We start from the raw sequence: 25,517 nt of genomic DNA, 5'->3' as shown, positions 1-25,517 counted from the left end.
TGTAGGGAAAGATTTGGAGAAAGGAGACGCTGATAAGATAGCTCTCATATAAACTATCCTAGCTAATAAGTAGAGAATATGCAAATTGGCCATCACACAAAGATGGCAGTGCCCACAGCCGAGGCGGGGTTTCCATAACACAAGATGGCTGCACCCACAGTGGAGGCTGAGTTCCTGTAACGAGCCTTAAGGAGCAATCAGCAGGGACCTGAGTCTGAGTGATGCTGGGCTGGGGCAGGGAACCTGAGCCTGCACCCCCACCTGGTTGGGCTTGACAGGGGACCTTAGGTCATGCCCCCCACCCTGGTGCCAGGCCGGGGGACCTCAGGCCGCACCCCCCACCCCAGCACTGGGGGACCTGAGGTTGCACCCCCCCACCAGGCAGGGCTTGAAGGGGGCCCTGAGGTTGTGCCCCCCTCCTGGCGCTGGGCCAGGGGACCTGAGGCTGCGCCCCCCGCCCAGCAGGGCTTGACGGGGGTGGGGCCGACTGGGTCTGGGTCTCACATGATTTTGAGGCGCCGTGGGTGGAGACTTGACTCTGGGTCCCACAGCGCACCCCAGACTCTGACAGGAGGAAGATTTTCATATATATTTTACTAATTTTCTTTCATCTCTGACACTTCTATTATAGAGAAAGGGCAAATAGCAATATTAAAATATTTCCTCTAATTAATCCCGTTTTAATGTGCATGAATATCAGGCCACTAGTATCAAATAAACCAGAGAGAGGCAAATTTGTTTCAAATTTGTGATATTAGAAATGAGGGACAAGAGCCATTAAAGGACCCCAGGGCTGCTTACAATGATAGCACAAGGTCACACTCAGTCCAAAGCTGTGACGGACGCCGTTCTCCAGCTTTTTCCCTGTGAGCAGTCAGCGTGTGTGACCAGCGCAGCCAGACCTTGCCCCAGGGAAAGAGCAGACCACCATACCTGTTGTGCCGTAACCTGTCCCTTTTCTAAACTCTGGGAACATCCTGAAGAACACTGAGAGGAGGAGCTAGGGAGATTGTTTCCGTTTGTCTTACCTTTGTGCTCCAGTAAGTAGGCATTTTTATCTTCTGTCCAAATGTCCGGGTGTCTAGTTTATTTGGCCTGAAGAGACGTAAGTTGGGAGAAAAGTTTGGGCTGTGGCTGGAGAGCAGCCAGCCCTGCACTGCTTAGAGCTTTCCCAGGACTGTGCACAGCCGGTGCGGTTTATTGCTGTGGGAATCGCACTAAAACTATCAGACCTACATGAAAACCTGTCTGTAAAGTGCTCCTCAAGCGGAGCCTGGCTCTAGAGAGGTTGGACATTCCTTAGGGAAAGAGGAAGAGACTGAGAAAGCTTGTGAAGCAAGAAAGAATCTGTGTGGACACATGTGACAGTGAATGGTCTGCAAGTTGCCTCATCTATCTGACTCCCCATTTATTAGCTGGAAAACAGGAAAGATGATGATGGTCCTTTGCTTCATAGAAATGCTGATATAAGTAGATAGTACCTACAAAGTATTTTAAACCAGAAAAAAATATTCAAAGGGAAATCACCTTAAACAAGATAAAAGTAAAGGAGGCATTTTTCCAATTCTTTATATTTAAGTAGAGGCTGTTGATTTCAGAGAGGAAGGGAGAGATAGAAACATCAGTGATGAGAGAGAATCATTGATCGGCTGCCTCCTGCACGCTCCCCACTGGGAATCTAACCTGCAACCCCGGCATGAGCCCTGACTGGGAATCAAATTATGACCTCCTGGTTCACAGGTTGATACTCAGCCACACCGGCAGGGCAGTTTCTGTTTGTTTGTTTTTAATTTGCCAAAATTTTTACTGAAAGTACTTTGCTTTGTTAGAGTTCATACTACTTTGAGTAAATAGTCAATAGTGTTATTTACAATTATTGTTGCTAATTATAAAATTACTAGAGGCCCAGTGCATGATTAAATCATGCACGTGTAGGGTCCCCTAGGCCTAGCCTGCCATCCAGGCCATATCCACTGCCCCGCAAAGCCTAGCACGCTCCGCGGACACTGCTAGCAGCCTGCTCCCCGCTTTTGATGGCAGGGGGTCCGCTGGTGCCGGACCGGACACACAGCTCCCCGCTTTTGATCGCGGGGGAGCTGGCTGTCTGTCCGCTGGTGCACCAGGCCTTTCGAAAGCCTCCGCCGTGCCGGAGGCTTTCGAAAGGCCTGGTGCCGGAGTGGACAGACAGACAGCTCCCCTGCTTTCGCTCCCCGCTTTTGATGGTCCGCAGCAGGACGTGGGCTCGCTGCCCCAGAGGCCCCTTCTGTGCCGCAGCACAGCCATGGTGCAGACGCTGAGCTCAGTGTCCCGCCGGCCCAATCAGCCACCCCGGCCACCCCGAGTCCCGCCCCCTGTGCCTCCCGCTGGCCCAATTGTGGGCGTAGCGGAGTGATGGTAATTTACATATCACCCTTTTATTATGTAGGATTATTACATTACCAATAATAGAGATGATTCTGGAAGCATATGAGATAAGAGGAAAATCAGTAGACTTATATATTTACTAGAGGCCCGATGCACAAAGATTTGTGCAAGAATGGGCCTTCCTTCCCCTGGCTGCCAGCACCGCCTTCACTCCGGCCAGAGCCGCCTTTCTGCCTTCCCACGCTGCCCAGAGGCCTGGAGCAGCGGTGCGATGTGGATGCCTATGTCGCGATGATGCAAGCATCCCACCCCGGCCGCTCGGCGCCCGTGTATACATATTAACCCACCATCTTTGTTGGGTTAATTTGCATACTCCTGATTGGCTGGTGGGCATCGTGAAGGTGCGGTCAATTTACATCTTTCTCTTTTATTAGTGTAGATCATAGATTATGTACATAGTAACAACATCTGGCCTCTGTAAGGTAGTTCTATGTAATGGTTGCCATTACCAGTGATGTTCCTTTTTGCACTGCAGGGGACGCCCCTCATCTCTATCACTTGGCATTAATGTGCTTGCCTGTTTTTAGGGATCTTGTCCATAGAACAGCTCATCAGCCGCGTGGGTGTGATCGGTGTGACTCTCATGGCTCTTCTTTCTGGATTCGGTGCTGTCAACTGCCCATACACTTACATGTCCTACTTCCTCAGGTAATGAGAACTTGTTCTCGTTTCTTTTTCCCTCTACTTCTTGAACACAAATGTCATACCGTGCCGCCATCATTAATACTTAAATATCAGACCTATTAACACTGCCGTTTTATTCTTTTCCTCTCTCCTATGGGCATTGACCTAGGAATTTTTCTAAATAAGTCTTATTACTTATATTGCTTGCCCTTATTTGTCCTACATTTATTTATTTTAATGACAATTTCAATTTGATCCTCTCCACCCCTTACTCACCCCACCCCTTTTTAAAGGCACAGTGGACAGTAATGTGAGCTAATCCCAACAAATTAGTTCCTCCCAAAAGTGGAACAGACAATGCCAAGTTAAAAACGTGCTCACACGTGCGTCATAAATGTCACTGGCTGAAAGCTAAGAAAGACTAACAGAGAACTAATTACCTTCCATTGTCCTGAGACCGGGAGCATTAGCTATAGAAAAGGACAACAAAAGCATTTTTGCTCATTTTCATTTTCTCTGGAAAAAGACAGGTTCTTGAATTGCTGGGTAACAATTGAGGTATATGTGTTTCTCCAGCTGCCTTGTATTATGCCCAAGGACGGGACCCCAAAACATTGCTAGCAGTTTGTGCTTATTGTAGGAATGTGACGGACGTAGACATCCTCGCCCTGGAACGGCGACTGCTCCAAACCATGGACATGATCATCAGCAAAAAGAAAAGGTAAGATAGCAGCACCTTAAACAACTTGAACTGTAGAATTTGTCAACAAGAAATTTTACTATGCATTGGTGCTAACGGGGAATTTCATCTTCCTCATTTCCATTATAAGTTAAAGTATGATCAAAGACGGTGTCTAGTCCTGTGTGAAAGAAAATTTTCAAGTACAGTCATATTTCCTGCCTTTCGATCAGTTCTCTTGAGATGAATTATTGGAATAACTTATATTTGAAGGTATTCTACATTGGATGTTTTTTAAAAGTCTATTATCCTGAATGTTTACAAACTTTTTCATGCCTATCTTCAACCTTTTCAACTTCCTTTTTCTTAACTACTTTAAAAAATTCTTCAGGTCTTCAACTATTGTTATTTATTATTTTTAAAAGCATGTTTAAAATGTATGTTTTCCAAAGTGACATTTCTGGGTAAAAGCATAAGTTCTAGACTCAGAATGTCTGAACTGAATCCTTGGCCTACAACTCACAGTGACCTTAAACTAGGTACTCTGTCTCCTTATGTCTTGGTTTCCTCATCTGTAAAATGGAAATAATAATAATGAACTGACATGTAAAGGTCTTAGAACAATGAGTTATAATTCATAGCTAAGGAAAACTATAGAACTTATTAATAATCTGTAGAATAATCATTTGGTTTTAATGCTTTGCCTTCACTTATTCATTCACTTAGTAATTATAGAAAGCCTAGTTTATTCCAGGCACTGTACTAACTGCTGAATATATATAGAAATACAGAGGTGAACAGGATACTCAGTCTCTACCTTCATGAAGCTTGTTAGTCCACTGTCTTTATTCAAGTCATTATTGCCCATGTAACAATGGTTACAGGTTTTAAACTGCATGAGTGGTTTTGCATTTCACGTTCCTTCCTTCAACACCTTTTTTATAGTAAGACCCAAGGTCAAGCCCTAACTGGTTTGGCTCAGTGGATAGAGCGTCGGCCTGCGGACTGAGAGGTCCCGGGTTCGATTCCGGTCAGGGGCATGTACCTTGGTTGCGGGCACATCCCCAGTGGGAGGTGTGCAGGAGGCAGCTGATCGATGTTTCTCTCCCATCGATGTTTCTGACTCTCTATCCCTCTCCCTTCCTCTCTGTAAAAAAATCAATAAAAATATATTTAAAAAAAAAAAAAAAAAAGACCCAAGGTCAAGTCAAAGAAGCCTTAATGTAAGAGATAACAATAGACATTCAAATGATAGAGGCCCAGATTCACCAACCAATTGCCTCCATTTCTATATATATTTACTAGGATATTGAAAGCAGATACACATATGTATATATTTATTTACTTAAATGTTTTGTTTTTATTTATTCTATACAGTTGATTTTACATGAATTAGTATGTATGCAGATTTTAAAAACATAATAATAAAAGCAACAGTATTCAATATTAGGAGACACTTATATAGAAACAATACTATTTTGATTCCTAAGAACATTCTCCCTTTTACTATATTTCTTTTATTCATACCGAGATGAATATAAAGTCATTACCCATGTCAAGTTTGGATGTGTCCTTGTAAGCAACCTTATCACTGGTCATGGTGAGTCATTGGCTCTGATGTACCCCTACTGACCTTGTCTAAGGATCTGGGGTGGTTTGTGGCCCTGCGATAGGTCTTATTAATTTGAGTGGCTCTCAGGTGAATCAGCCTCCTAACTTGACCTAGTGACCACAGCTATGTACCCAGTGCAGCCAGCAGGGCAGACAGACAGACAGCTAGCATGGTAATGCTAGGGCCCCGGGGGTTCATACAATGGCCTTGTTATTTACCAAAATATAGAAAAACTGTTTTCACAAACAGACTGCCTTCCAATTTAACAGCAGAGGGCCATAGTGAGGTGACATACAAGAAAAATAACATCTGTTAGAAACTAAAAGCTGATGGTTGAAAATGGAGACAGGAAAAAGGTACACTGTCTTCTCACATGGGACACTGAATAGATGAGCTCTATTTAGGAAACATTCATCAAAAACTAGTTCAGCCCTGGCTGGTTGCTCAGTGGTTAGAGCATCGACCTACTGACCAAAGGCTCATGGGTTCGATTCCCGGTCAAGGGCACATACCTCGGTTGCAGATTCAATCCCTAGCCCCGGTCAGGGTGTGAGTGGGAGGCAACCAATCGATGTGTCTCTCTCATATTGATATTTCTCTCTCTCTCTCTCTCTCTCTCTCTCTCTCTCTCTCTCTCTCTCTCTTTCTCTTTCTCTCTTTCCATTCCTCTCTCTCTTCCTTCCCTCCCTCCCTCCCTCTCTCTCCTCCTCCTCCCTCTCTTCCACTCTATCTAAAAGTTAATAGAAAAAATATCCTCAGCTGAGGATTAAAAATAAAAACAAACTAGTTCAGATAGTGGGACCATACTGGTATAGTGATCAAGCCTTTCAGCTTTCTTCTGCTTGAGAGAATTAGTGATTCGTTTTGCTTTGTCCTTCTGTTGACTTAGATATTAAAGCTTTTGTGTTGGTAACCTATGATAGAGCTGAAATATAGTCTCTGTTCACAAACAATGGTAGTACAATTTTGAAATTATAGTTTGTAGAAGATAGAAAATATAGCTGTGCAACTACACCATGGCATAATGAAAGAACTTGAACTAAATCACATTCCTATTAACTTTTAAGTGGTCTTGAGCAAATACTCATTTGTAGAACGCCAGGGCTGACTAAAGAGTCATTAGGGCCCCTTTCTACCCACAGTATTTCACATAGCTTGTGACATACAAAAGAAACGAGGGTCTATACCATGTAAAAGTTAGATGCGAGCTACTATTATGAAAGAAAAATCTTAACCTCTATCCTAGATAATTTAGTCTCTCTTTTGAAAACGTGTAGTGATCGGGAAAAGATACATATTCTCCTGTGGAATGTCAACTCAAGCCACAGCTGCTGTCAGACATAGCAGAGAAGCCCAGCCAGTGTATCTCAGTGGCTGAGTGTCCACCTATGAACCAGGAGGTCACGGTTAGATTCCCGTTCAGGACACATGCCCAGGCTGCAGGCTCAACCCCAGTGTGGGGCGCACCAGAGGCAACCGATCAATGATCTTTCTGTCTCTTTCTCCCTCTCCCTTCCTCTCTGAAATCAATAAAAATAAAATAAATAAAATTTTAAAACACCATCATAGAGGAAATTTCCAAGAATGGCACTATATAAAGATTTCAAGCAATTCCTTCAATAGAAAGTCATAAAAACTAAAAATTATTAAAAACAAATATTTGAAAGCCCTGGAAAATAAACATAGGCAGAAATTTGAGAAGGGGGTCTCAGGTAACTGCCTGTGTGTGGCTTATTTGCCTGGGGTGCTCTTCAGCCTCGCCCACCCTCCCAGCATCCACTCACGTATACAGATTGATAGAGTTCAAATCATTCAAAGTGACTGGAAATCTAAAAGGAAATTTTTGGAAGCAAGAGAAATGCAGAAGGATAGGATCTAGAATCTATGTACAAACTCTGCCCAAATCTCTGCCTCATCATTAAAAAATATATATGCAAAGTAAACACCAGACAGCCCAAGAAAACCAGAAGGGGGTCTACCCTTGACACAGATTTGCCAATCCACAAAGGTTACATGCTGTATGATTCTACTTACGTACATTTTTGAAATGACAAAATGGAAATGGAAAACAGAGTCGTGGTTGCCAGGGCTTAGAGAGGGGCTGGAGGTGGGAGGGGGAAGTGGGCTGTACAGGGGCAGCATGTGTGATCCTTGTCGTCATGGAGATGTTCTGTGCCTTGACTGCGTCAGTGTCAGCACCCTGGTTGTGATACTGCACTCTAAATTGGCAAGATGTTTCCATTGGGGAAAGCATGGCATCTCTCTATATTATTTTACTACCACATGTGAACCCATAATTTTATCAAAGTAAAATGTTTAATTAAAAAAGAAAATCATGCCCTGGCCGGTGTGGCTCAGTTGGTTGAGCGTCATCCCATGCCCAGAAAGGCCACCGGTCCCATTCCCGGTCAGGGCACAGGCCCAGATTGGGTTCAGTCCCAGGTTGGAGTGCATATTGATGTTTCTCTCTCTCTCTACAAAGCAAAAAAAAAAAAAAAAAAAAAACCTTTAAAATTTTTATTAAAATACAGAGGGAGGAAGGAAGGGAGGAAAATAGCCTGGCCAGGTGAGGGTGGCTGAGTTGTTTGTACACCAAAAAGGTTGCAAGTTTAGTTCCTAGTCAGGGCACATACTAGGTTTCAGGTTCGATCCCCTGTTGGGTGTATACAGGAGGCAACCAATTGATGTTTGTTTCTCTCTCCCTACCTCCCTTCTTCCCTCTCTCTCTCTCTCCTCCCTCTCTCTCTCTTCCCCTCTCTCTCAAATCAATAAACATATCCTGAGGTATGGATTTAATAATAAATTTAAAAAAGAAAAGAAAAGCAATTGCTGACTTCCCACCAGAAATGGAGACCAGAAAGCAGTATGGTCGCATATTTAAACCACAGGAAACATTGTCAGCCTCTTCACTTTAAGACAGCCGCCAGACCTCAGCCCAGAGCTTGTTTCTCCAGATTGTGGGTTTGAAAGGCATTCGGCTAATAACAGATACGTTCTTGCTCCGGACCTGCCCCGTTATAGGGAGACAATAGTGATGATGATCATGGTGGTGGTGGCGGTGCCAGTGAAGAGAAGTTCAAGGTCAAAGTCAGCCGCATCTATTGGTTTTTATTCCTTTTACCACATCTCAGGGGTTAGTTGTTCCTTTTTCTTTTTTGAATATATTAATATATATATTTTTCTATGCAGCGTATTTGATAAAAGGAAAATTGGTTTGGAGGCAAATGGTGAAAGTGAATTGTTACAACAAGGCCACGCTTGTCAGGGTGCAGCCAGCTCTCACTTCTGGTGGCCCTGCCCTGCCTGCGGTGGGCCCAATGCCGTGTCAGTCCCCGACGCCTCCGCCGGTCCCCTCGCAGCCAGGCACTGTGTGTGTTGTGCTTAAGCACTGGGACCAAGGGAACTAGAAATGGCTCTGTGCGCCCCCTCTCCCACTGCCTCCCTCAGTCCGGCATGGTAAGCTTTTAAGTGGGTGAGAGACCTTCTTTCTTATGTACACACTTGCTCCAGCTTTCCCGGCTATGAAAATGGGGAAGTGATGGGGGATGAGTCTTGTCAAGTCAGAATCTCCCCAGGCCTGAGCCGCTCTTGCTCATTAATTACATGTCCCAGCAGTGCTGACCTACAGTGGGGGTGTGATAGGGAAAAGGCAGAGGAGCCCAGTGGGAGCTATATGCCATTCCAGGCAACGGCCATTTTGAGGAACAGCTAAGTCAGCGTGGCCAACACACCTAACATTCTTTACTGTTAATGCCATTTTAACCAATAGCGTAAAAATGCCGCCCATAGAACTACCCTTTGGTATTGGTCCCATTGGTACATTTGCATAAATACCAACACTGCTTCTTCCTCCTCAGCACTTCTGTCTCGTCTCCCAAAATTTTTTCTGCGTTAAATTTTTCTTTAGTTCTACTACGCTACTTGTATTAGACTCATGCTGGTTTATTTTAGGCCTGTAGGCTTTGACCCATTTATATACAAATGATCTTAGTTTTCCTCACAAAGACTGTTTTTGTTGTTGTTTTTAAATATATTCTATTTCAGAGAGGAAGGGAGAGAGAGACAGAAACATCAGTGATAAGAGAATCCTTGATCAGCTGCCTCCTGCATGCCCCCTACTGGGGATCGAGCCCACAACCCGGAGAACCCAGGACCCTTCAGTCCGCAGGCCAAGGCTCTATCCACTGAGCCACACTGGCTATGGCCAAAGACCCTGTTCTTAATACCTATGTTTGTTCTACTGTAAACACTGGGACTAAGGAAACTAGAAATGGCTCTGTGCACCCTCTCTCCCACTGCCTCCCCCCCATTGATACTGTACTGTAAATAGCTTCCCCATTTTCATAGTCGGGAAAGCTGGAGCAAGCACATAAGGAAGAAGGCCTGTCTCACCCACGTAAAAGTGACTTCAGCTGACCATGCCGGATTGAGGGAGAGGCAGTGGGAGAGGGCGCAGAGCCATTTCCAGTTTCCTTAGTGGGGGGCTGGAACATGCCAGCAGCTCCCGCTGAGGCAGGGGGTCACTGTAGACCCGGAGGACAAGAGGAAGGCAGAGTGAGTTTCCTGTTAACTGGCTCAGTAGTGGAGGACGTTGGAGTTAGAGGGAGAGGGATGACGTTTAGAAGAGTCCAGGTTTGTGTGACTGCTGGGTTTTTTCTTTTTTGTCTGCTTTTGATAGAAACCTTTATTGAGTTCCTAGCCTGTACCTGGTCCTTTAGTTAGGTGTGTTAGCTCTTATTCTACTTTGGCCTTAAATGACCACAGTAATAATTATTAATGTGTGTATAGCACTTTGTAGTTGACCACATGAATTCACACTTATTATTTCATTGATCTTCACAACTATCCGTAGAGGAGGAAATGAAAACTCTAAGGTCTCACAGCTTCTGAGTGGTGGATCAGTCCTCGCATGTATTCCCTACTCCCCACTCTGTGGTCCTCCCCAGGCCACATCGCCCTGGGGTGCGTAGTCTCCCCTCAGCCGTAAGGTGGGGAAACAGGGACTCCCGAGCTGCCTCCTCCCTGAGCACCTCAGCAGGAGGAGAGGCGGGTCTGAGACTAGAAGGTGGGTGGGAATGACTGTGAGGGTTTCCTTGCCGAGTTGTTTGATGGTTTGTTATTTGGGAATTTTGTTTGTTTGTTTTTCATCTCAGGATGGCAATGACTCGGAGAACCATGTTCCAGAAGGGGGAGGTGCATAACAAGCCATCGGGATTCTGGGGGATGATCAAGAGCATTACCACTTCAGCTCCAGGAAGTGAGAGTATCCTCCATCCCTCTGCTTGATCCTTCCCCAGTTACATTTGACACTCAGCATTATAGCATTTCAGGTGCGCAGCACAGCGAGCAGACGCGTACAGGTGTCACTAACGAGTGGTCCTCCCGATAGTCTAGGACCCAAAGGCGCCATACATCCTCTTTCTCAACTCCGGCCCAGGGGCAAGAGGAAAGGTGGTATTGGGATAGTCTCTCCCAAGGCAGCTGACTGCACCCAGGGTCCAGCTGGCCAGGCACAGCGTCCTCTTTCCAGCACCCAAGATGGTCCTCACATCATGCGCTGAAGGTCCTGACAAGTGAGTCTTCCGTTTCCAGATGAGAAACAGACCCAGAGGCAGTTGTCCCGCGGTGGCTTGTGGCAGAGACAGCGGAGCTGTGGTCTCCCTTTCTCAGCCCTTCCCGCTGCACTGCCCCATTTCCCAGCTCTGAGCACCGACGACACGTAACGCTCCCCACGGGGACGGTTCGTCTCTAAGGCCAGCGGGGCCCGTTTCTTACGCAGCCAGTTCCCTAAACAGATTTCAAGCAGCTCTGTATCTCCAGTGACTTTTTGGTTTAAAAATCAAGGAGGTTGGGTTGATGGATTATTCTTGGCCCTGCTGGTCACAGTGTTAAACCAATTCCCACATTGAGGGCCAAATCTCCTTGTGACTCTCAGGCTATTAGGTCAAAACTTTGGGGACCCAGGACTGAGGTCGCATAATTCTGCTTCTCTGCCTGGAGAAGCAGGATGTGGCCTATTGTTATAAATGATTAATGTCTTTCTGGAGTCAAATGCAGGTAAGAATTACACCAAAGAAAGGTAGGGTGACGAGAGGAGAGGGAAAGAAAGGATTACTTTAAATCATTTAATCAGGAAACAGTTATTTCACGTCTCCTGAAATGATGAAGGAATACCCCCCCTCCTCAAGGAGCTTACGCCTAATCCTGGGAGGGCAGACATGTTAACTAGTTACACTCTGTTGTTTGTTGGCTGCATCGAGCCAATAGCGGCCACTACAGAGGAAGGACCTGCAGGGCTGACCTGTGAGACCGTGGGGAAATCACAGCGGAAGGAAGATGTAGGTTAAAGTCAGTGCTGTTTCAGAAGGGGCGTCTTTACTATTCTTATGACATAGAAATCCACGGAAGCAGAAGTTGAGGATGAAGCTCTTAGTGACAGTCAACTCGACAAAAGCCTCAGGATTCTCTAACTTCTCTGAGCCCGTTTTCCTAACGAGAGAAGAGGAGCATGGCCTCGCTCATCTGGAAAGGGGCGTGGCATAGTGTCCCGGGAAGAGCAGGCCTGGAGTAGGGCGGATCTGGCTTTGCATCCACGCCTGTTAGCTGCGTGACTTTCAGCAAGTTAGTTGACTCTGAGCTTTACTTTCCTCGTCTGCAAAATGGGTAATAACACCTATCTCATGTGATTGTTGTGAGGATAATAGAAGATCATGTCTCTAAAGAACGAAAGAAGGTCTATAAATCCTAGGCTGTATTAAAAGTTAGTAAAGATTAACTCAGCTAGTGTGGCTCGGGTTGAGCATCGACCCAGTGATCCTATTTCTAGGAATATATCCTAAGAAACCCAAAACACTGATCAGAAAGAATGTCGGCACCCCTATATTTACTGAAGCATTGTTTACAATAGCTAAGATCTGAAACAGCCCAGGTGCCCGTCAGTAGATGAGTGGATTAAAAAGCTGTGGTACATTCACACAATGGGATACTATGCAGCTGTACAAAATGAATGAACTCTTACCCTTTGAGGCAGAATGGCGGGACCTGGAGAGTATTATGCTGAGTGAAATAAGCCAATCAGCTAACACAAGTATCACATGATCTCACTCCTATGTGGAATCTAATGAACAAAATAACTGATGAGCAAAATAGATCCAGAGGCATGGATGCATGGAACTGACTGACAGATCTCAGAGGGAAGGGGGTGGAGGGAGTCGGGGAGAGAATAACCAAAGAACTTGTATGCTGTGTGCACAGCCCATGGACAGGGACACCAGTGTGGGGAAGGCCTGGGGTGGAGCAGGGGCGGAGTGCAGGGGAGCAAGGGCGGGGGAGAAAGGGGGACTTCTGTAATAGTGATGTAGCAGGAAATTGAAAATCTAGGCAGTTCCTAGAATCCACACTGTAGGAGAAACCAAAAACATAAGCTTTCTTCATGTCTATCTTTTGAAACCTCGATGTGGTTTAAACCTTGATGCCCATTCTGTGCCAGATCTTACTCTTATTCAGCAGGAAGTGGATGCCTTGGAAGAACTAAGCAGGCAGCTTTTTCTGGAAACAGCTGATCTACATGCTACCAAGGTACAGAGCAAGGGAAGGGAAGTGTGCTTTGGTCAGTGTGATGGACGTGGGAACAAGTGTCCTCCAGCCAGTCAGCACAGGGACACTCAGCTTCACTGCTAGCCACGAAGCATTAGGAGTCTGCACTCCCCGTGACTGCTCCTCCCACTAGCAAACCCCCTAATGGATGCTCCCAGTAATAGGAAGCAGTGGGGTCGTCAGAGGAGGCTTTCCACAGCGAGAAAGGTGGCACCCCCCCTCCCCCGACCCAGGATCACGATGGCAGCTCCTGATTGCTCTTCATTCCCTTACAAGTTAGTTACAATGTCAAAGCAGTAAGACACTTTCGGCCATGACCCAGCCCCATTTTAACAGTTCAGAACAAGAAGTGATCTAAGGACAAGAAGTAACTCTTCTATTTATACCTAAAATGCAACACAATTTAAATAGGAAGAAATCTCTTCCTTAAAGTTGTTCCAACTATTTTAATCCTTTTTGAGGATCACTTCACAGGAGTAGCCCCAGAGGACAGAGGTGAACAGAAGCCTTGGGGACAGATATATAGACCTGAGCCTAACTTCCCCTCCTCACTAGCTGGATGGCCTTGAGCAAGTTATTTAACCTCTCAGCTTCCGTTATGAAGTTATTTAACCTCTCAGCTTCAGTTATGAAGATTAAAGTAGATAATGCATGGAAGATGTTTGTCTCACTTTCTGGCTGAAAGTAGTATTCAGTAAATGTTGCCCACTACTATTACTTTTTTAATATTATTATTACCATGTGTGGTTTTTTGTTTAGCCTGAACAAGTAATGCATTTTTGTTATATATAAACTTACATTTTGCTGAGACTGACATGTTTTGTGTTTGTTTTCCCTCAGGAGAGAATAGAATACTCCAAAACTTTCAAGGGGAAATATTTTAATTTTCTGGGTTACTTTTTCTCTATTTACTGTGTTTGGAAAATTTTTATGGTAAGTGTATTATCTTCACCTGTCAGAGTTCAGGTACTTTTCCCTGGTAATGGCAGAAAGAAAAGTGGGTTTGATGGAGGCGTTGAACTAAATTCCAACCTTATTTCTAAACCAACTGAGCCAGCAGAGAAGGCGATCTTTCCCATATCTGAGCCTCTCTTTTCCTTCTCCTTTTTAGCTTACCCTGAAAAGGGAAGTTGCATTTTTCTTGTGTCAGAAATCAATAAGGTCTTAGATTATGAAGTGGTGTACGAAGCAAATGTAAAAGTTTCTTACTTTCCACTCTGCTTTCCATATTACCCATGAGAATGTGACTAATTCAACTCCTCCCTGCAGCTCAGAGCAGAAACCCCTGTCCTTTAAATAATGTGTGTATACCTAAAAATTTAGTCCCAAGTAAATTCTAAAGTGTACTTCTGTAGATAAATTCAGCCTGTGTGTTTACAGATCTTACTCTTGTGTGGCTCTCTCCTAATGTTTATTCTGTGTGGGCATTTTATGTGCATTACTCGTCTTTACCTGTGGCTCACCTGCAGGTATTAGTGGGTTCCAGTGAGGATATAGAAAAGGCTGATTGGAGTTTCTGGTTTGGTAACCTTCCCACTGGCACTGTATTTGCACAGATGAGCGTGTTAAGTTCATTTTGATCAGTGTAGATGAGTGGAAGATTCTGGATCTAACGGATCTAATGTTAAAATAGTTTGATGTCAGTACCTATTCAGATGACTTTTTAAAATTTATTTTTATTGATTTTAGAACAGAAGAGGGAGAGGGAGGGGGAGAGAGAGAGAGAGAAGGGGGGCGGGGAGAAACATCAGTGATGAGAGTCATTGATCTGCCTCCTGCACACCCCACGCTGGGTATTGAGCCAGGAACCCAGGCCTGTGCCCTGACCAGGAATTGAACCGTAGCCTCATGGTTCATAGGTCGACACTCAACCACTGAGCCACGCCGGTTGAACTCAGATGACATTTTAAAATCTTGATTCCTTCAGCGGGAAAGGACGAGTGACGATAGTGTCCAATTAGCCAAGCTACTGAAGGCTTTTTCCTGAGATGCAGCCTTTAGGGGGGCATACCCTATTTCCTTCCTGTTACAGCTGACACTCAGTCTTATGTCAGTTTCAGGTGTACCGCGTAATAGTTACACATTTATATAATTATAAAGTAATCCCCGCAAGTCCAGGCCCCACCTGGCACCATACGTAGTTACTGCAACATGAGTGACCGTATTCCCTGTGCTGTGCTTCACAGCCTCGTGGCTGTTTTGTAACTGCCAACCTGTCCTTCTTAGTCCTTCCCCTGTTTAACTCAGCCCCCACCCCTCTCTCAAGTGGGAACATATTTTTAACAGTTTTGTTGAGTTACAGTTGGCATTCACTAGATGCACGTATTCAAAGTACAGGCTGGTACATTTAACAAGTGTGTGCCTATGCAGCAGCCGTCCCCACACTCAAGATGGAGAACGTACCACCTGCCACTGCCCAGACTTTCCTTGCGCCCCTTTGTGATGCCTCTCCCCCACCCCGTCTCCCGGCAGCCACTGCCCTGCTGTCATCATACACTGGTTTACCTTTTCTAGAACTTCCTATAAATGGAGTCTTACAGTATGTACACTTTTTCTGCCTGGCTTCTTTTACTCAGCATAATTATTTTAAGTTCCATCCACGTTACTGTGTGCATCGATAGTTTATTCCTTGTTATTGCTGAGTCGTACTCCAAGGTCTAGGTCGACCACAATTTGTTTCTCTCCTCTCTTGCTGGTGGAGATCTGTTTGTTTCCAGTTTGGGGATATTACAGATAAAGCTGCTGTGAACATGTGTGTACAAGTCTGTGTATGGACATTTGCTCTCTTTTCTCTTGGGAGAAAACACTTAGGTGTGGAATAGCTGGGTCATATGGCAAATGTATGTTTAGCTTTTGAAGAAACGGCCAAACTTGAACCATTTACATCCCCACCTGCAGTGTGTGAGTTTCATTTACCCCACATCCTCGTCAGCACCTCAGATGGTCAGTCCTTTTAACTTTGGACATTGTAATGCAGCGGTCTCCAGCCTTTCGGACCTCCCGGACCACCAGTGGTCCGCGGACCACCGGTTGGCGACCGCTGCTCCAAAGGTTTCCTTATCCCTTAAACCAGTGATGGCCAACCTGTAGGACCTCAGCGGTGGGCAACGGCTGTTCTACAGGTATGAGGTGGCATTTAATTCACCCTCCCTAATGCCTGATTATGTTCAACAACTTTTCATGTGCTGATGTGCCACCTGTTCATGTTCTTTGATGATATATCCAAATTTTTGCCAATTTTAAAATAATGTTTGTTTTCTTATAGTTCTATCAGTTTTGGCTTCGTGTATTTTAAAGCTCTGTTATTAGGTACATACACATTATGAACCCTGTGCTGAAATGACCCTTTTATCATTATGTAGTGACCCCTTTCATCTCTGGCAGTATTTTTTGCTATGAAATCTACTTTGCTGATATTAAATAGACATTCCAGCTTTATTTTTATTAGTGTTGGCATAGTATATATTTTTCAATTTTTTTTCTTTTAACCTATTTGTACTTTATATTTAAAGTGGGTTTCTTATAAGCAACATTTAGTTGGGCCTTGCTTTTTTATCCAGTCTGACCATCTCTGCCATTTAATTGGCAGGTTTAGACCAGCAGTCAGCCATCTGTAGCCCACAGGTGAAATCCAGCCACCACCTGCTTTTGTAAATAAGGTTTTATTGGAACACAGCCAAGCCTATTTGTCTACATATCATCTGTGGCCTCTCTCATGCTACAATTACAGCATTTGCCAACCCCTGGTTTTGACCATTTACATTTAATATGGTAATTAATATGGTTTGCTTTAAGACAACCATAATACTACATGTTTTTTATTTGTCTCAATGTTTTCTTCCCTTTTCCCTTTTTTTTCTGCCTTCTTTTGGATTAATTGGCTTTTTTCATAACTCCATTTGCTCTGCTTTATTGGCTTGTTAGCTGTAACTCTTTTTGTGATTTTAGGGATTGCTGTTCGAGCACTCAGGAAATAACTCAGGGAGTATCGTGGAGTTCCTTTATTCTCCTCCCTGGCTTCATCTCCCACAGTGTGGCTTCCTGGCTCTGATAAATTCAGGAGGACATGCCATAGCCTATTCCCCTGTTCTCTTTACAGAAAAGAAAGATAGGGACTTTTGTTTGTCTTCATGTGGATAGCCAAAATAGATTTCTTACATCTGATTTAGATGGAGAGTCCAGTTTCATTTTTAGGAACATCCAGCAGTGAGATATGTTATGGTGACTAATTCATTATTTTGAATCACCTTTTTGAAATAGTAGGTGATTGTTGAAATGCTCTAATGTAAAGTTGTGTGTCTCTGCAGGCGACCATTAATATCGTTTTTGACCGAGTGGGGAAGACTGATCCTGTCACAAGAGGCATTGAGATCACGGTGAATTATCTGGGAATCCAATTTGACGTAAGAGTTGTATCAAGATCCTGGTTTGTTGTTTCTTTCTCTTTTATCTGCTATAAATTATAATTCAGATTCTAACTCCTTCCTATGGGGACTTGGTTCTGCTTTTGTTCTTCCTTCTCTCCTGCGTATATTTTGACATGTCCATATGCCAGATTTGTAAAAGGCATAAAACATAAGTAACGGCTGGAACTTATTGTTGTCGTGGATGCTGATTACTGGTATTTCTAGTTCCGCCTCTCCTCCTCTGTAGCCAGCTATGACTCACCAGTTTCTCCCCACCAAATATATACGTCTCTCGTGAGATCTTCAAACACACAGCTCGCCTTTGATTGCTCTGGTGGAATATTAAATACTAATTGGTGTTCTGTGTTAGAACTGAGATGATTTCTACTATAAAAAAATTATCTTGATCAATTAATTAATGTGGACTGTGAGCTAACCATGGTAACTGTAACCTGTGCACAAATTTTTTGTCATCTTCCTGTTTTAGAATACCACCGTCATTGAATACACTCTTGTCCTAATTTAAATGTAACATCTTTATTTGTAGACTAGTATATTTTCCAGGTCTGTAGATGGCCAGTGATTCTGGCTGATCATAAGACCGTGTTACGTTCCTATCCCCCGAGGGCCGTTTAGCTGTGCTGATTCTCACCACAGACGGCGTGCTGCCCAGCAGCCATCTCACTGCACACGCCCCCGGTGGCTGGATGATATAAAAACGAACCAGAGCACATTGAGCTCCAGCCCGTAAGAACAGCTTAGAGCACACTTTAACCAATTGTATTGATTGATCGATTTTAGAGAGTGAAGAAGGGAGGGTGAGAGGGCATTGATTTGTGTCCACTTATTTATGCATTCATTCGTTGATACTTGTATGTGCCCTGACCAGGGGTTGAACCCGCAACCTTGGCTCATTAGGATAATGTTCTAACCGACTGAGCTACCCAGCCAGGGCCAAAACACACATTTTGGTAGACCAATAGTGTATCCTTTTTCCTTTGAAGGAGCGTGGTCTCTTACCTTCAAGAATTGCATGAATTATGCTGTGAAGTGTGCGTCACTGGTGTAGCATATGTGTTCTCTTTTAAATTTCTGACTGGGCTGAATTTTTAGAAATGCCCTTATCAGTCTTCTCGAGGCTGTTCAGTTGCTGGTGTATATCTACATCCACCTGTAACTCACCTGTACACTCACATGTCACAATTCCGAAGGACACCTGGTAGGTGGTAGTGAGAGCAGCTCCCCCTGAGTCATGCACAGGGTCCTAAGCTGCCTCTCACTAGGAAACAGTGCAAGAGGAGAAAAAGGTGTCATGTGATGCAGATGAAGGTCAACTACTTCCTAGACCACAGCCGAGAATGTCTAATTCTTGTATTAAGAAAGAAAAGTTCCTTAACGTTTTGGGTGACCAGAGAACTATCATTCACAGATCATAAAAGTAATCAAGCTGCTGTTTCGTTTCCTTTTAGTCTGTGCTTTTCACTATCACATTGAAGCTATTCATTAGGCTTGTGTTTCTTCTGATTTATTCGTGTTGTTTTCATCACTTCACTGCACTTGGCTTTCTTCTGTCCTTACGTCTTAATTCCGTCTGCTAATGAAGACGCCACTGCTGTCTTCCTCTTCCTGCTCTCTTCCCTACTTCTTTTTAATCCGATAGGGCCTCATGACACTCCCTCTCACAGTCACATAGCAATCAGGGCATTCTCTTTTTGTTTTGTTTTTGCTAATGCTCACCAGATGATATTTTTCCCATTGATTTTTTTTTTTTTTTTTTTTTTTTTAGAGAGAGAGTGGAAGGGAGGGCAGGGGACGGGAAGAGAGAGAGAGAGAGAGGGGTGAGAGAGAGAAGCATCGGTGTGAGAGACACGTGGATTGGTTGCCTCCTACACATGCCCCTATCTGGGCTGAAGATCAAACCTGCTACCCAGGTATGTGCCCTTGATCAGGAATTGAATCTACGCCCCTTTGGTGTGTGGGTCAGTGCTCTAATCACTTAGCAACACCAGCCAGCACCAGAATGCATCGTTTTAATCTTCACATCTCTCTAAACAGAGATTTAACAGATTTATTCTTTCTATTTTGGTGCAGGTGAAGTTCTGGTCCCAACACATTTCCTTCATTCTGGTTGGAATAATCATTGTCACATCCATCAGAGGACTGCTGATCACTCTTACCAAGGTATGTTCTATCACGGAGTCAAAGTAATTATTCCTTAATGACATGTGCACCGTGAGATCATTTTACCTACTTAAGATTTCTGTCTTCTGAAATCTTAAACAACAGTCACAAATATTTAAAAGACAACAACAGCCCTGGCCCACGTGGTTCAGTTGATTGGAGTGTTGTCCTGTGTACCGAAAGTCACTGCTTCGATTCCGTCAGGGCACATGCCCAGGTTTTAGGCTCGATCACTGGTAAGGATGCGTGGGGGAGGCAACCAACCAATGTTTCTCGCTTGCTCACGCGCTCTCCCTCTCCCTTTCTCTCTAAAAAAAAAAAAAATCAATAAAAACGTTAAAATAAATAATAAGTAGAAGACATACAACAGAATTTTTAAGAAGTTAAACTGATACCTGGATTGATGATTACTTACATCACATAATCAGATAACTACATTTACCAAAGGTCATAGAATGAGACCACGGTCTGTTTTGTTGACTGATATGTCAGCAGCATCTAGAATAGCGCCTGGCACGTGGTAGGTGTTCAGCAGATACTTGGAAGGAATGAATGAGATGGGTGTTTGAGGTTAGAATAGCTGAGAGAGTCACCTGTAAGGAGGATGTGGAGGTAGAAGAAGCAGAATGCTCAGCTGTTTTCTGATCAGCGTCGGGAGGCTTTCTGGAAGGTAAACCCTCAGACCCAGCTGTTGGAGTGAAAGGAGAGAAGAGGCTGAGGAAGGGGAGGAGAGAGGGTCTCCAGGCATATAGCACGATTTTGAAGACCGCTCTGAGCCCAGGAACAATGACAAGGGCCTGGGGTAACCTGTTTTAATGGTTTCGAGTGATGTTCAAGTCAGATGATCACACAACCTCTTAAAAGTTAGCCATTGTAATCCTTTTGTGTTTCAATGTTGTACTTAAAACCACCAACTAAACCTTTTCACTCTAAGTCTCTTCTTTATAGCCTTAGTCATACAAATGGTTCTGCACAGGATTAAGGCATGGGAGTGACACCTTTGATTAACTGTCAGCCACGCTCCTTCATGTTCTGGACACAGGACACAGCCGTGCTGCATACTCACCTCTTCCCTTTCTTGACAGTTCTTCTACGCCATCTCTAGCAGCAAGTCCTCCAACGTCATCGTGCTGCTGTTAGCACAGATAATGGTGAGTTGTAAAAACTAGCTTCATCTTCGCACCTGTAAGGTACCAGAAGTGTTTTATACTTCTCAATATTCAACCACACCCTTTGACCTCACTACATGCAAAGTGACGTGTGGATTGGCATGTTTGACTTCCAGGGCATGTACTTTGTCTCCTCGGTGCTGCTGATCCGAATGAGCATGCCCCTGGAGTACCGCACCATCATCACCGAAGTCCTCGGGGAGCTGCAGTTCAACTTCTACCACCGCTGGTTCGATGTGATCTTCCTGGTCAGCGCGCTCTCCAGCATCCTGTTCCTCTACCTGGCTCACAAGCAGGCACCAGAGAAGCATATGACACCTTGAACTCACGGCTGTGCAGACTGCTAACAGGCCAGTGGTGTCCGCATTTAGATATAACGAGGGAAAATGGAGGGACCAGGCCTAATATTTTTTAAACAAACAAGATGCTGTGGTAGCACATTCCACCTGCAGCTTATGCCTTCCTCTCCGACGATTCGGTGATCGTGAGCGCACTGGCTGGAGCACGAGAGCCAGGTACCTGAAGCTGGTGCTCAGCCGAGAGGCTCCTGTGGGTTTGAGGCTGGTGCAGCGTTGGGAGGGGGCGTGGGAAGAGCCATGAAGCGACAGGGAGAAGTACACTGGAACCGGGGTAACGGCGTCTGCGGGAGCTGGGCCAAGCGTGTGGGGTTTCTGCTGAAGTCGAGGTTCACATGGAGAAGGTTTTGGCTTCCCTGAGATTGACTGTCATTAAAATCCGAGATTGTAAGTCTGGCCTTAGCTTTATTTCAAGGACAGCTCCGTGTTTGCTTGTATGATCTCACACGAGTTAGCTTCCCACCCTCCTCCCCCAATCCTTTCCCCATTAAAATAACCAAGAGCTTGTCTCTTCTTTCCAGGGCTAGGATGGGGTGCAACTGAAATAGATTCTACCAAGAGAGATTTCAAGGGTGCCATTTTTCCTGATTTCCTTTCACTTAGTGTCATGTAAGAGTGATTACTCTACATTCAGTTACGTAATGATGGCTCGTATCTTCTTCCCATCTGCCCCTCATACTGTGGGTAAAACAATGAGTAACTGCTAACTGGAATAAGTCACTTTTTTCTCCTACAACTATTTCTTCATCTGTAAAAGGAAGATGTTGGAAAATTTGTAGAACACTCAGAAATGCCATTTAAGAAAATCCTTAAATTTATTACCAGGAAGTCTCTATTTATTACTAAGGTCTTATTCTGAATTTTATTTTGTTTTTGGTTCCTAGAGGCAAAACAAAAATTAAAGCATAAAATGCTTACCAAAAACAGTCCAGGTTAGATCAGCTAACAGGGAAGGTTCAAACAACTCAAAAGACATTTTTAATGGCATTTATTTTAGTAACCACACATTCTTTAAAAAGCATAATTTTAATAGGCAAGCTCAAGTCCTTTAATTAGCAGCTTCACATTTACAGATTTATGAATCACCTTTGGTCTCAAGGAGCCCATAGAAGTAAGAGATATCATCCTACAGAGAAAGAACAGTTAAGTTGCAGCTTGAAAGAGATCACATGAGAAGAATCTGGTCCTGCCCCAGCTTCTCCTGAGTTGGCCATAAATAAGCCATCTGCAGTAGCCACCCTGAGACAAGTGACAGCAGGGAACTGCACGTGATGGACCGGTTTCCAGAGGGTTCTTCACCAGAGACAGCAGGTGGTGGCCGCTCATTCCGGGAAAGGGCTCCCATTAAATACCCAGAAACAGCTCGGCCACAGCCATTGTTCTCCTCACATCCTTGTATCCTCAGAATTGGAGGAAGACTGCGAGGCTGTGCTGTGGGCCTGTGCGAAAGAAGGGAAGGGTCAGTGCTGGAGCGGGGACGGAGGCCAGGGGTTGTGGCCTGAAACTAACCATTTCCTTTCTATAACTGACTGCCTGCCGAGATATTATAGACTTCTTAAAAGACAACGAGAATACTTCCTTTGTTAAGAAGTCTACAATATGGTCAATGGCTATTACGTGTGCCTTGGTCTGAATATTTGTATCTCCCCCACATTCATATGGTGAAATCCTTATCCCTAAGGTGATAGAATTAGGAGCGTAGGGCCTGTGGGTGTCATTGAGTCAGGAGGGCAGAGCTGGGATTGGCGCCCTTAAAAAAGAGGGCCCCAGGGCTCCCCAGCTCCTTCCACCCTGAACGGGCAGAACGAGAAGTCCGGGTCTGCAACCTGGGAGAGGCCTTCACGGACACCCATCTGCCGGCACCTTGAGCTTGGCCTCCCAGCCTCCAGAATTGTTGGGAAATAAATGTTTTGTTTACAAAGCCACCCAGTGTGCGGTATTTTGTTACAGCAGCCTAACCGGACTACGACAGGGGGTGTTCCTTAAAAATTAGTATTTTTATATTACCAATCAGAGGAATTACATTAATGTAATGAAAGAAAAATAATATTAAACTTTAAGAGTCTTGGCTTTGCCAAATGTTTCCTTTATGAACTTGGATAGGTCCGTTCACTCTTGGACCTCAAGTTCATCTATGAAAAGAAAATGGACAACAACAAAAACTGAGATGTACTATGGAATTTATCTAATCTAAATACATACAGCATAATGTTTGCTCTTCCCTAGTAATAAAACTTGAATACCTACCAGTTATTTTAAAAACGGCACTGTCTCTAACCACCACCCTTCCTTTTATGCTTACTGTGCACAGGGCACTATCCGAACCACTTTAATAGTCTTAGTCAATATAATCCTGGTAACAGTCCTACAAAGCATCCTTGTTTTATAGGGGAGGAAACCAAGGCACAGAGAGTAAATCCACAGAAATGTGTTACCCAGCTGGTGTGGCTCAGTGGTTGAGCATCAACCTATGAACCAGGAGGTCACAGTTGGATTTCCGGTCGGGGCACATGCCCGGATTGCGGGCTTGGTCCCCAGGGGCCTGCAGGAGGCAGTTGGTCAATGATTCTCTCTATTAATATTTCTATCTCTCTCCCTTCCTCTCTGAAATCAATAAAAATATTTTTTTTAAAGAAATGTGTCACCACTCACTCGTTCTTTTGTCACGTGTGAGTCGAGCTCTGACTCCGCCCATGTTTCTTCTTTGGAATCAAGGGGTACATCCAGTGGGTCAGCCATGGAGGAAACAATAGGGATTTTCTGAGCCTGGAAATAATCGTAGGCCTTCTTTCCACAGACTAAGAGCGTGACACTCTTCCCACTGCTCTGGATTCTGTCCACCACCTTCTCATAGAGTTCGTCCAGCACATTCACCCCGTTCACCTCAACGATGACGTCCTCATCCTCTAGCCCCGCCAGCTGGGCAGGGCTGCCCTCCTGCACCTGTGAACAGAGGGTCGGAGTTTTCACGTCCAGACACAGATAGGGGAATGTTAGACTAGCTCCCTTCAGAGGAGATGAGGCATTTGAGAATTTATTCCTCACTGTGTTACTTCTCCTTGAGGTACAGAAGTCAAGGACAGTGCTCTAATGCTTTCTGCTTATGAAAGCTACAGCTTCCATTCTCCAGTCAGTGGTGTTACAGTGGTTGGCTATCGTGTTGTATGTCTTCTGGGTTAAAGGCATCAGACATCATAGGTCCCTTCTGCATGCCCAACGTGAGAGCTCTAGGGACAGTCCTCTCCCTCAGTCCCTGCCGCGCAGAGGCATTAGCTGCGTGCACAGAACCAAGCAATCATCACCCCCAGTCAGCGCTGACGGTGACTGTCACCTACAGTCATGCCAGCTCTGCTTGATCTGAAAGCGTCTACAGACAACTGAGTGTAACAGATGTTTAAGAAACAAAGGATGTGAGCTTAGGATGTGCTAAGCTATCTTAAAGGGTCCGGGACCATGGCAGCAATTATTTGAACCCAAGTGAGACATCAACATAGGCCTCCAGTGTACCCTGTTGACTAAGCCATCAGCGAGTGGGAGAACCCGCCCTCCTGGCGTGGCTGTGGTCACGGCTGCGGGAACCAGGTCACCGTACCTCTCTGACAAATGGGCCTGGCTGACCCCGAATTGCATTTAAGTGGAAGCCATAGCCATTGTCGCCTCTCACCAGCCTGCACAGTTTGGGCTTGTGATCTGGCCTTGAGCTGGCCAGAGGCGCAGGTGCAGGAACCGGAACCTCCGTGACAGAACCGTTAGGCAGTTGTTGACTTTGGTAGTAGAGAAATGGAGAAAAATGAGCCTATGGAAAATAAAGGGGGAAAAACGTTAACTGTAAATATGAATAATTATACTATTAAATGTGATGATTTAGTTTATAAGGTGTCATACATGTTCTACTCTTCCACATACATGATTGTGGGCTGTAAAATTTCTCATTACCCCAACCAGGAAAGGGATAAAGGAAGATTGAGCTTGGTTGTGGAGTAATGTGTATAAACATGTAAATAAATGCACATATCCGTAAAATAAAATGTTGTACAAGGATCCAAAAATAAGCCTAACAGAACTGCTAGTTTCTTCTGACTTGGTGATAGTAAGCAAAGCACTGAACAGTCGAGGATTAGCAACTTGCTCTCTATCTCATGCAAGTTGGGTCTATCTGGCCTTCCCCTTCAGTAAGAACTTAAAAGCTTCTTAAACACTTAGAGTAATACAAGACACTAGATCACATCCAAGTGCAGACAATAGTGAATTGGCGGAGGCAGTAATCATACGGTCACATGGTTTCTCCCCCACTACCTCTCCAGCACTGTGATCTATTGTACTCTTATTTTACTAGCTATTGTAACTAGTAGCTGACACTTCTGTTATGCCAAGCTCCTCACTCACTATCTTTATATATTCCTAATCCATTTCAACTCCCACAGCATCCCTGCAGAGAAGGCAGTGATGGTCTTGAATATAGAAGAGGCA

The 25,517-nt window shown here is 44.6% G+C and overlaps 2 protein-coding genes across 3 annotated transcripts in view; one reads left to right on the top strand and one right to left on the bottom strand.

Annotated features, from left to right (window-relative positions):
- GPR89A (G protein-coupled receptor 89A) overlaps positions 1-21,467 on the top strand; it is a 43,109-nt gene extending 21,642 nt beyond the window's left edge. The window contains exons 6-14 of the mRNA XM_079761823.1: positions 2,952-3,072; positions 3,689-3,769; positions 10,493-10,602; positions 12,829-12,917; positions 13,776-13,868; positions 17,243-17,338; positions 19,433-19,522; positions 20,608-20,673; positions 20,808-21,467. Of these exons, the coding sequence (XP_079617949.1) occupies positions 2,952-3,072; positions 3,689-3,769; positions 10,493-10,602; positions 12,829-12,917; positions 13,776-13,868; positions 17,243-17,338; positions 19,433-19,522; positions 20,608-20,673; positions 20,808-21,014 (953 nt within the window). The 3' untranslated portion in view covers positions 21,015-21,467. The remainder of the gene's footprint in view (positions 1-2,951; positions 3,073-3,688; positions 3,770-10,492; positions 10,603-12,828; positions 12,918-13,775; positions 13,869-17,242; positions 17,339-19,432; positions 19,523-20,607; positions 20,674-20,807) is intronic.
- Positions 21,468-21,647: 180 nt separating this feature from the next.
- The window catches only part of PDZK1 (PDZ domain containing 1), a 71,876-nt gene continuing 68,006 nt past the window's right edge, over positions 21,648-25,517 (bottom strand). For both annotated transcript variants that reach the window (XM_079761822.1, XM_079761821.1), the window contains exons 8-10: positions 24,640-24,843; positions 23,700-23,990; positions 21,648-22,486 (exon numbers count right to left, since the gene is read on the bottom strand). In XM_079761822.1, the coding sequence (XP_079617948.1) occupies positions 22,433-22,486; positions 23,700-23,990; positions 24,640-24,843 (549 nt within the window). In that variant the 3' untranslated portion in view covers positions 21,648-22,432. The remainder of the gene's footprint in view (positions 22,487-23,699; positions 23,991-24,639; positions 24,844-25,517) is intronic.

The sequence above is a fragment of the Cnephaeus nilssonii genome (genome assembly GCF_951640355.1).
Source record: "Cnephaeus nilssonii genome assembly, chromosome: 21".
In the NCBI taxonomy this organism is placed as follows: Eukaryota; Metazoa; Chordata; class Mammalia; order Chiroptera; family Vespertilionidae; genus Cnephaeus; species Cnephaeus nilssonii.
Note: the sequence above shows the minus strand (reverse complement) of the source record. Positions and strands in the feature narration are given on the sequence as shown.